This window comes from Ranitomeya imitator, chromosome 6 (genome assembly GCF_032444005.1).
Source record: "Ranitomeya imitator isolate aRanImi1 chromosome 6, aRanImi1.pri, whole genome shotgun sequence".
NCBI classification, from domain to species: Eukaryota; Metazoa; Chordata; class Amphibia; order Anura; family Dendrobatidae; genus Ranitomeya; species Ranitomeya imitator.
In genome coordinates, this window is record NC_091287.1 from 15,451,921 (window position 1) to 15,464,249 (window position 12,329).

Sequence of the window (12,329 nt, forward strand, 5' to 3'; positions counted from 1 at the left end):
CTTCCACCATCATCTTCACAAGGTCTTTTGCTTTTGTCCTTGGGTTGAAATGCACCTGTCGGACCAAAGCCCGTTCATCTCTGGGACACAGAACCCGTCTCCTTCCTGAGCGGTATGATGGCTGGGAATTCCCATCCTGTTTGTACAGATGAATGAGGCACTTTCGGGTATTACCTTGAAATGGTACACAAGGATGTGCCAGACTTGTGCAAGTCCACAATTCTCTTCCTGATATCTTGGCTGATTTCTAGACTTTACCATGATGCTACACAAAGAAGCAGTGTGTTTCAGGTGTGCATTAAAATGCATCCATAGGTGTGTCTCTAATTCAAATGTTGCCAAAAACCTATCTGAAGCTTCCAAACACATGACATCATCATATGGGCAGTCCAGGATTGTTTAAGGGCATAGTGTATGTAAACTTTTCACTTTGCTGTAAGTAATGAAAATACCTTATAACATTCTATCACTATTCTCTGGCATTTTGCAAATATTAATAATTATGGTTATCCTAGTTGACCTAAAACGGGAAAGGTTTATTCTGATTTCGTGTCAGATAACGGATGGATACTTGTGGTTTCAGCTGTACATGTAGACCTGCAATGTCCTCGGTGCTCAGATCCCGGGCCGCCTGCATTATGCCCAGGTCTGCACTGTGTGATAACACGGGTTCACTTCTTCCTTATTGTGCTCAGTATAGATCACACACCCTGTCCTTTTCTTTGTGGGTGATTAACCTGGCGTAATCTGTAAGGAGATAACTGTTGTACAAGGGTCCATTCACACATTCGGGGTTGGACGCCAGTCTAGATATGGATTGTGCCAGTCGACTCAAACCAATGGCAATCTGCCTTCAGTGACCCTGGCTGTAACCTCCGTTCACATGCACAAAGTGTGCAAGGAAAAAATAAGCTGGGCCTAATCCTTACACGGATCCGCCGTGGCCTTAAGGTACCGTTACACTAAACGATTTACCAACAATCACGACCAGTGATACGACCTGGCCGTGATTGTTGGTAAGTCGTGTTGTGGTCGCTGGAGAGGTCCGGTGTCTGTCGCGTCCCCCGGCGTCAGCTTCCCTGCACTGTGTAAGCGCCGGCCGTAAAGCAGAGCGGTGACGTGACCGCTGTGCTCTGCTTTACGGCCGGCCGGCGCTGACACAGTGCAGGGAAGCTGACGCCGGGGGACGCGACAGACACCGGAATGTATGTAGTGTTTTTTTTTTTTTATTTTTTTATTTTTTTTTTTACTTTTACAATGGTAACCAGGGTAAACATCGGGCTACTAAGCGCGTCCCCCTGCGCTTAGTAACCCAATATTTACCCTGGTTACCAGTGAACGCGGTGTAGAAAAATTACACATGAAATCTGCCCGAAAATCACTTCAAATGGCTGCGCTTTGTGCAGATCAGTTTTATTGCAGACAAAACCACTGCAAAAAAAAAAACACCATATGTGAACAATCACCTAGTCACACTCGCATGATCTAAGCCACACCACCAGATTATTAATGGGAAGATCCACGATAAAAGGCCACAATGAATCCCCCCAAATGATGACAGAAGCTTGTTCAGCGCGGCTAATCAGATCCCAAGTGATCGGATACCGGATTATCCTCAAACCCTCTGTACACATTAGTCACTGCCAGAACAATTGCTTCGCCAACAGCTACCTCCCCCGACTTTCCCATATACCGAGTGCTTGGCCAAGCGTTCCCGTGTCCCCTGAGGGGGCAGCTGCCGATTCAGCAGGCAGGATCCCTCTCTCCCCCGACACTTTTTTTCCGGAGACCGTCCTACACTTTAGACTGATATCGACTGACTTTGGTTCTAATGATGTAACCTGAAGACCCCCTACATATTAGACTAAAGCCCTTTAAACTCTCTGTAATAGTTCTGTCACGTCGCCAAAAAAATGAGGTGACATCTGAAGGGGTTGCTAAAAATTGGTCCCTCGCCAATTACTGATGATTTGTGTTCATATTTATCCGTCAGTGTTGAAAACCAGCACGGTTCTAGGTTAGCGGGGACTTGACTTCTGAGACCCTCGCTAGTAATCAGAATGGGGGCACCTTTGTCCACCGGTTGACTCTGCGGAGGTCCCGTTACGGATGATTGGAGGGCAGGTGGTTTTCTTCCGATGGTTTCTGACCAGGCCCAGAGTTGTGGTCAGTAATGGAGGCATGCGCCAGGATTCGTTCTGGCAGTGCCGGGGTCCATCTTTTTACACTGTGAATTGTGCAGGTTATAGCGTATCCTCTGTTCTTGTCGCTCCTTCCAGGAAATGGAGCGGTTGAGCTCCGTGCTGTAATTTCACCCTTTGCACCGCGCCGGCGTATTACGTTCCTGAACCGCTGTGACTCCTGTGCCTTGTCCTACAAAGTGGCTGTCCTGACTTTGGGGAGCTCTTGTGTTTTCTAGACTGGGTCTAAACCGCCGTATATTGGGGTCAACACTCTTATAAATGAACATTTATGTAACCCAAACTCTTCCTCCGTTTTATGTCATGACCTGCTTGTTCCCGCAGTGTTTGTGCAGCATCTCGACTCCTAGACATAATATTCTAACCTGACGCTTCTCTGCAGGTGTCCTCGCCGGGCAGAGTGGAGGTGGGCGATGGAGCGGGCGGCTATTATCTGCCGGTGGACATGGTTACAAGCTCAGGTTTCCGACCTAGAGTTTCGGATAAGGCAACAGACGGAGATCTACAAGCAAATCCGATGTACGAAGGTAAAGACCTGCATTGCAAAGGTGCCACCTGCTGTAATATGCCATCAGATAAAAAGCCAGCCTGTCTACAAAGACCTAAAACGATCTGCTGGAATCGTAAAATATTTCCACCACTTAAAGGGATTGTATAGAATTAGAAAACGATTGGTGCGTTCTGGTAGAATAGTGCCACACTTGTCTTCAGGTTGTCGGGGGTATTGCATCAGCCATGGATAATCCCTGTCGGGCCTGTATGCTGCTGGGTGGATGTGTCCTTTGTTGGCTGATCATTTAGGGAACGTGCACGCTTTCTCCTGGACATTTGTCCCGTCTACATGAGCTTTGCACACAGGTTGGCATCTTGCCTAATGCAGTCACTAGGTGAAATGCAGTCATCCAGGGACGCAGGGAGGATCTCTACAGTTTAGGCTCTGGTTAAAGCTGGACATGGATATTATCCTACTACAGACTGTGAGTCCCACAGGAGGTTGTGTGTATGTCCACCTGGGGACCCCCATCCACCAGCCAGAAAGAAAAGCCGCTTTGTATGACCGGTCTTGTCCATGCACTAATGTTCTCTATCCATACGACAGTCTTCATAAGAACGCTTCTTCTCAATCCTTAGCCCGAGTAACGTCGCTAGTGAACGCACACAACTTGTTTGTTACAGGACTGGATCTTTTATGTGCGCTGTTAATCGGTCGGCAGTAGCTTATGTAAGCCGTGTCATTGTATGGTTTATTAAACGGAGAATTAAAGACGTCTTCTAACGAGACCTTTGTTACATTTAGTTAGTTATGCTCCACATGGATCTCTAGAATACAAGTCCTTCGATACCCAGTCTGACCGGTGTGTCTGAACAATGAGTGGAAAGGTGGCTCCATTCATTTCTATGGGAGTTTCTCACACCACCAAGAGCATATTTGCTATTCTGCACTCAGAAGTCCTGTAGAAATCCATTTACTACAACCTTTCCACTGGCTGGTGGTCGTACGCTGGACCTAGCGGGGGACAGACGGTGCCGGTCCCCGAGTTAAGCCCTATTGATTTGCCATAAGTGTCTTCAGTGAGACAATAACTTTAATATAATTATTTGGTCCTTGTGACCTTCTGGGTTAATTTTAATGAATTTCTTTCCATAAGGTGAGAGCCGCAGTGCAAGTCGGCTATTCATGTGGCTATATATTTACATAGACATCTGACTGTGGTGGACGCACACGGCCATGAATCTTCCTGCAGATCCGTGCACCATGTGTTGTTTGTGAGAACTGCAGCGTGATACAACCATTAATCCATCCAGAAGTTCCAGAAATGATCGAGGCCCCTGGTGTTGGCTGAGCAGCGGTTGTCGTACACATTTTTTTCTGATAGTAGCCGTGTTTTTTCCCGGTGGGGAAGCCGCGTGTGGTTTTGGATATTGCACGCACTGCCTTACATAATGTAGTAAGTTGTGTGGCATTTGGTGAGACACTTCAGCAGCATCTGATATTGTGGAGTTTGTTGTTCTGCCCCAATGTGCTACATGGATGCAGATATATGGAATATAATATTCTCAGGCCTAGGCACAGAGGATGCCTTTGCTGATTTTTGCCTTCATTGGTTATCTGTATTGTCGTTCAACAGCACATAGACTATTCTAGTTCATATTAAAGCATTTGTACCAATAATGTTCATCCACTATCTATAGGATAAGTTATTAATGGCTGGGGTCCAATTGCTGGGTCCTGCTGGATCCTTAGGGTACCGTCACACAGTGGCATTTTGATCGCTACGACGGCACGATCCGTGACGCTCCAGCATCGTAACAATATCGCTCCAGCGTCGTAGACTGCTGTCACACTTTGCAATGTACGACGCTGGTGCGATAATTTCATGACGTATGTGCGATGTAGAAGCCGTTGGTTACTATGCGCACATCGTATACAATATCGTGCACACCTTTGTTACACCATGCGATCATGCCGCCACAGCGGGACACTAGATGACGAAAGAAAGTATCAAACGATCTGCTACGACGTACGATTCTCAGCGGGGTCCCTGATCGCAGGAGCGTGTCACACACAGCGAGATCGTAACTATATCGCTGGAACGTCACGAATCGTGCCGTCGTAGCGATCAAAATGCCACTGTGTGACGGTACCCTAAGATGGGGACTCTGCACATCTGTCTGAATGTAGGTTGAACATTGTGCACCTCTGCTCCGTTCATTCTCTATGGGACTGCCGTAGATGGCAAGTACTGAGCTCAGCAATTCAGTCCTACAGAGAATGAATGGAGTGGAGCTAAATGTTCTCAATCTTCACAGAAATCTGAGCTCTGCAGAGTTCTGCTCTGCGACAGGGGTCAGCAAATGATCCCCTATCCATAATGGGTAACTTAAAGGGGTAGTTCTGGCTATGCTCGCTCACACCGGCAGTACTAGGGAGTCCTGACAGACTGGCTGCAGACTTTCATCTCTGGTCTGGACACCGTCTATACTACAGCCTCTATGCAATTAATTTACTTTCCTTTTTTATAATTTGTTATTGCAATAGTCCTGCTGTGTCCCGGCACTAATCCCACTCTGCCAGTCCTTTATCATGGGCCCTATCGTGGGCTGGGGCACGCACTGTAATTTTGATGGTCTGTAGGGTGTGCAGTCATCCCTTCTGAGGAAGCCTCTGTAGTTTATAGACCAGAATAGTAGTTTCTTAAGTGCATATAATTAAAAGATAACAATTATCAGATGCTTTTGTGAGCCTAATCTGCCCCAGCATGCCTCAGTGCACAGGAGACTTCCTGTCTCCATACTGGGAGCATAGCCCATGAGGGGGCGGCTTCCTGCTCTAATCCTGACCCTGCTGCTGTGATAAAGGTTGTGTGTGTGGGTCTCTACTACTAAAGGCCCCTTCACATTAAGCGACGCTGCAGCGATACCGACAACGATCCGGATCGCTGCAGCGTCGCTGTTTGGTCGCTGGAGAGCTGTCACACAGACCGCTCTCCAGCGACCAACGATGCCGGTAACCAGGGTAAACATCGGGTAACTAAGCGCAGGGCCGCGCTTAGTAACCCGATGTTTACCCTGGTTACCATGCTAAAAGTAAAAAAAAAAAAACACTAGATACTTACCTTCCCCTGTCTGTCCTCCAGCGCTGCGCTCTGCTTCTCTGCTCTCCTCCTGTACTGTCTGGGAGCCGGAAAGCAGAGCGGTGACGCCACAGCCAGTACAGGAGGAGAGCAGAGCACAGCGCTGTAGGTAAGTATGTAGTGTTTGTTTTTTTACTTTTAGGATGGTAACCAGGGTAAACATCGGGTTACTAAGCGCGGCCCTGCGCTTAGTTACCCGATGTTTACCCTGGTTACCAGCAAAGACATCGCTGAATCGGTGTCACACACGCCGATTCAGCGATGTCTACGGGGAGTCCAGCGACGAAATAAAGTTCTGGACTTTCTTCCCCGACCAGCGATCTCCCAGCAGGGGCCTGATCGCTGCTGCCTGTCACACTGGACGATATCGCTAGCGAGGACGCTGCAACGTCACGGATCGCTAGCGATATCGTCTAGTGTGACAGTACCTTAAGAGTGCAGAGCCCCTGATGATGGAGGAGCCTCCTCATTTTAGGGCTGGTTAACCCCTTACAGGCAGGCTTCTAGCCTGAAAAATGTACTGAGAACCTAGAAAGGAAAGTTCTATCCATTTCCTCCCCATGTGCCACCAATGCGATGTTATATCAATCCTGTCACCTTTTTTTTTTTACTTCTATTTTATGGCAGTCTGTGCCCAAATTTATTAAAGTAAATCCTTATAAAAAAATATATATATATGTGATTAAATATTCAATTTAATAGTGATGGTGTAGAATGTAAGCCTGCAAGGTCCTCTCCCCTCTATCAGACTGTTATTGTATTAGTATATTGTATTGTATCTGTGTTAGTCTGTGTACTGTAATCTGTATGTAACCCCTTCTCATGTACAGCACCATGGAATCAATGGTGCTATATAAAAAAAATAAATTATATAATAAGAATTTTTGCCATTCAAAAGAAAAGCGGAAAGGCTCGAGCAAAAGATCGGTTGCACTTCCTAAATTTTGACAATTTAAGTACTAAGTAACACAAAGTATCTGCGTTGGGGGGGGGGGGGGGGGGGGGTTTAGGGGCTCGCCATTTCTACAGCGGGGTGGGAGGTTAGGGGCTCTCCTCCTCTACAGGGGGGAGTTTAGGGGCTCGGCGCCTCTACAGCTGGGGGGGGGATGTTAGGGTCTCACCTCCTCTACAGTGGGGGGGGGGGGGGAGTTTAGGGGCTCGCCGCCTCTACAACGGGGGGTAGAGGTTAGGGGCTCGTTTCCTCTACAGGGGGGACGGGTGGGAATGGTTAGGGGCTCGTCTCCCATACAATTTCCAATAACCAAGATTCTGTGTCAGACTAGAAAGACTATAGCCATTGCTTGGCAAATAATGCTCCCCTAATAGAAAAGGTAATAGGAGGCCTAAACAGTACTATCCTGGTGGAAAAAAGGGTCTATATAAAGAGGGTGGACACGGCTAAATTTGGGAAATGGTGTGTGTGGAGGGGGTAGTTTAAAGGCTCAATTATGGTGTCTAATGAGTTGGCTAGAGACCTATTTAATATGCTTGTTCTTAAATCTCCACACAATAGAGCGGATAGAAGGTGGTTTATGGTTTTGCAGTTCATGATACTTTTGGCATTTGTACAGGAAGGAGGGACAACAGTCTAATCAGAATCAGATGGATAAGGGGAAAAGGTGGGGTTCTGATTGGCAGGGAGATTTGAAAATCTGGAAATGTGATGTTTTATTATATGCTATATATTCAGCATCCGACAGTCTAAAATTTTTCTTGCGTTAAAGTGCACCTGTCAGCAGTTTTAGCCGATATAAGATACGGCCATCACCTTTCAGGGCGGATATACAACATTCTCTAATACTGCATATCTGCCCCCAAGCCGACCTGGAAGAACTGAAAATTAAGTTTTATTATTCACCTGCGGGGCGGTCCAGTCCGATGGTCGTCGCTGGTCTTGGCCCGGTGCCTCCCATCTTCTTATGATGGCCGCCCTCTTGCTTGCTTTGTGTGGATGACGTGACCCTACATCATCCACACAGGCTCCCCGCTATCGCGCTCCTGCACAGGCGGAGGCTCCCCGCTATCGCGCTCCTGCACAGGCAGAGGCTCCCCGCTATCGCGCTCCTGCACAGGCGGAGGCTCCCCGGTATCGCGCTCCTGCACAGGCGGAGGCTCCCCGGTATCGCGCTCCTGCACAGGCGGAGGCTCCCCGCTATCGCGCTCCTGCACAGGCGGAGGCTCCCCGGTATCGCGCTCCTGCACAGGCGGAGGCTCCCGGTATCGCGCTCCTGCACAGGCGGAGGCTCCCCGGTATCGCGCTCCTGCACAGGCGGAGGCTCCCCGGTATCGCGCTCCTGCACAGGCGGAGGCTCCCCGGTATCGCGCTCCTGCACAGGCGGACTTATCTGTCCTGTTGAAGGCAGAGCAAAGTACTGCAGTGCGCAGGAGCCTGGGCTCTTTGACCTTTTCCGGCACCTGCGCACTACAATAGGGCAGATAAGTCCGCCTGTGCAGGAGCACCATGCCGGGGAGCCTGTGTGTATGATGCAGGGTCACATCATCCTCAAAAAGCAAGCATGAGGGCGGCCATCATAAGAAGATGGGAGGCGCACCAGGCCAAGACCAGCGAAGACCATCGGACCAGACCGCCCCGCAGGTGAGTATAATAAAACTTCTTTCCGTTCTTCTAGGTCGGGTTGGGGGCAGATATACAGCATTACGGAAGGCTGTATATTCGCCCTGAAAGGTGATGGCCGTATCCTATATCGGCTAAAACTGCTGACAAATTCCCTTTTTAAACAAAAATATTTTTGGTAAAAATGAAAAATAACGCAAAAAGCTAGATGAGATAACAACATTTATAAAGTTGCATGTAATGTCAAAACCTGTTTCCTGGCCAGAAATTGGCACTGGGATACAACGCGCACAGCATGAGAATACGGAATAAGAAATGAAGTCATGTAAATGTAGTCGATATCGGGGAGAAATATTAATGGACGGCACCCCTGAACCCGAATGTGATGTCACCGTGGTATAATTAATGAGGAAAGTTGCCGTGGATTACGTTTTTTTTTTTGTTTTTTTTTTTGCATTTGGTGGTTTTTCTTCCCCGGGCTGTGTCTGTTCTTGTGGAGCTTCTGCTCATGCGCCATTGATTGTGGTTTTGGCCGAAACCGAAAATATAGAGAAAATTCTGTAATGAATGGTAATGCTGAGTGCACCTATAAAATCTGCTGGAAATTGATGACGTGTGGGATTTTTTTTTGTGTGTATGTGTGACATGTACGGTCTTAGTAACTAAGGCTGAGAATGAGGTGCAGTGACGTTCTGCTGTCGATCACGGTTACACGCATTACAATGAAATGATGGCAGACTGTGTGACGCTATGTCATCTTGTTCCAGGGAAGTGTTTTGCTCGGGGAATGTCCGCAGAATGAAGACACAACGCCGCACCAGCCGTCAGGACCTTCAGCAGCGCTGAATACCAGAGGCAGCCGGTTGCCTTTTTCCTCGTGTTCCCCATCTGTCAGTAAAGCCCCATCTGGAGACAGTCTATGTGAAGCCTCGTCTGGCACCCGCACCCCGCAAACTGCAGACAAACAGGTTAGTGCTTTGGATCACTGATGGTTATAGATAACTAGATTGTGGCCCGATTCTAACGCATCGGGTATTCTAGAATATGCATGTCCCCGTAGTATATGGACAATGATGATTCCAGAATTCGCGGCAGACTGTGCCCGTCGCTGATTGGTCGAGGCAACCTTTATGACATCGTCGCCATGGCAACCATTATGACCTCTACGTCGATACTGTGCCCGTCACTGATTGGTTGAGGCGAATTCGTGGCAGACTGTGCCCGTCGCTGATTGGTCGAGGCAACCTTTATGACATCATCGTCGCCATGCTTTGCGGGATGTCTACGTCCTTTATGACATCGTCGCTGTGCCCGTCGCTGATTGGTCGAGGCCTGGCGGCCTCAATCAATCAGACGCGGGATTTCCAGGACGGACGGACACAGACAGACAGACAGACGGACGGAAAAACCCTTAGACTATTTTATATATATATAGATTTGTGTATGACTGGCTGCATAATGCTACTGACGGTGGCGGAACTAGAGTCCTATGGGCCCTGGTGCAAACTTTGGACCTGGCCTCCACCAGCAGTCTCAGATTCTGGACATGTCCTTTGATGTCCCTCCGTCAATGTCTCCCTGTTCTGTTAAAATGTCCTCCTTTCTTGCCCCATTGTCTGTTTAATGGTCCACCTTATCAAAATTAGCAAATTTATAAAAATGAGAATGAGCAGATAGTGTTTGTAAGCAAAAATAAAAATGTAATCCATGAAATGGTCGAGTTACTTTTTATTTATGCACTTGTTTTTCTTCTCCCCTTCCAATAGGCAGTTTTCTGTTTTTCCATATGTAAGGGGGATATTGGGTGCTTAAAAAAAAAAAATTGTGAAAGGGGTTGTCCACAACTGACAATCCCTCCGCGATCACAGTTTTCCCCCTTATAAAAAACAAAAAACAAAAAAAAACACCTATATTTTCCATGGTGTACCAGTGGTGTTGGCACGGACTCTCCCGGGGTTCGCTTGACATTGTCACTCAAGCCCTACAGCCAAGTCAGCTGCCGCTTCACTCTCCTCCTAGCGTCTTGGCGGTTGACGGCAGCGTCTTGGCGGTTGACGGCAGCGTCTTGGCGATTGACGGCAGCGTCCAGATCTCCGCTGTGGCTGTTACACAGATGCTGGATATTTAATTTAGCTGGCATCTGCCACCTGTGGAGCAGTCTCGGCTCCTCACATCCCAACATAGTGTTAGGGGGTTCAATACACTAAAACACGAATAAAATGTGTTAGAATTACCTCGTAACTGCAAAGCTGTTAAAATAAGTTGAAAGACCGAACGCATGCAGAGCAAGTCGTTTTGTTGTTGCTTTGCATATGTTCATTTTTTTGGGTATTTCTTTTTTGTCTTTTTTTTTCATTCCTGTTGCAGGCGAAATATCTGAAGATGTGGTGTGCACATACCCCAAGGGTCGTGGGTTTTTTTAAAATGTAAACACAGAATTGTTGACGCACTAAAGTTTTTTTGTTTTGTCCACTAGAATATAGGAAGGAAAAATAATTTATTTGGTATAAGTGCACCAACCTGAATAATCTAGTTGCTACTTCCTTAACCTCATAATCGCTGTAAAACCAAAACTCCGAAAACGGTGGAAATGTGTTTTTTTGTTTTTGTTTTTTGTCATTGTAGTATATAATAACATAAATGGAGTCCTTCAAAGCCACTGCTGCTCCTGCAAAAAAAAAAAAAAAAAAAAGCTGTGGTACGTGTCTGTATTGACAGGAGTAGGAAATGGGATACGCGGAGCTGCAGGGGCCTGTACTTCACTGGAAAACGCTGCAAACAGTTAAAGCAGGGGTCTCAAACACGCGGCCCGTGGGCCATATGCGGCCTCTGAGGCTGCTTCATGCGACCCACAGTCACTGTAGACCCCTTGGTGATCCCTGCTCGGTCCAGGGGGCCGCTGACGGCAGCATTTTATTTCAGCTGAGTGTGCTTCCTTAGACTCGCATTCAGTTGAAATGTATTGCCGAGCAGAGACTCTACACAGCAATACGTATGCCAGCCCCGGCTAATCAGATGCTAGTAGTAATAATAATCTTTTTTATGTAGCGCTAACATATTCAGCAGCGCTTTACAGTTCTGCACACTATCATCACTGTCCCCGATGGGGCTCATAATCTAGATTCCCTATTAGTATGTATTTGGAATGTGGGAGGAAACCGGAGAACCCGGAGGAAACCCACGCAAAGACTGAGAGAACATACAAACTCTTTGCAGATGTTGTCCTGGGTGGGATGTGAACCCAGGACTCCAGCGCTGCAAGGCTGCTGTGCTAACCCCTGAGCCACCGTGCTGCCCTAGTAGCTGACATAGGCATGCCATCACAGCAGCGTATGATATCGCTGACATACGCCAACACGCAGATGTCAGCTGCTGGCCTCTGATTGGCTGCCAGCTTGCATTGGTATTGCTGTGTAGAGTCTTTGCGCTGCAATACATTTCAATTGCATGTTTGACCAAGGGCACAAAATGAACTGAAATAAAGTGCTGCCGGCGGCGGCTTTTTTTTTTTTCCTTCTGTCTAAGATATGTGGACATATGTAGATATGGGGACCTGACTACAATATGATGCACATTTGTTATCACCACATTCATAACGATCCAAGCGAAGAAAAAAATAATAAACACGGCAAAAATGTTCGAGGTGTAAAGAAAAAAGTTATCACTAAAAATGTCACTTTGTCTTTCAAAGAATGTGGCCCCCCCCCCAATTTTTTTTTCTATATGCGGCCCACATACCCACCAAGTATTGAGACCCCTGAGGTAACACCTTTCTGCCATCGGACGTGCTATCCCGTCCATGTGACTTGGAACTTAATTCCCATGGACGGGATAGTATGTCATACGCGATCAGCTGCTCACGGGGGGGAGCGCGGCCGGGTATCAGCTGATTATCACGGACCGCTCCCCGCACTTAAA

At 47.5% G+C, this 12,329-nt stretch overlaps 1 protein-coding gene across 1 annotated transcript in view; it reads left to right on the plus strand.

Annotated features, from left to right (window-relative positions):
• LOC138641662 (KAT8 regulatory NSL complex subunit 1-like) overlaps positions 1-12,329 on the plus strand; it is a 68,466-nt gene that overhangs the window by 31,807 nt on the left and 24,330 nt on the right. Inside the window, exons 2-3 of the mRNA XM_069729233.1 lie at positions 2,584-2,728; positions 9,179-9,379. Of these exons, the coding sequence (XP_069585334.1) occupies positions 2,584-2,728; positions 9,179-9,379 (346 nt within the window). The remainder of the gene's footprint in view (positions 1-2,583; positions 2,729-9,178; positions 9,380-12,329) is intronic.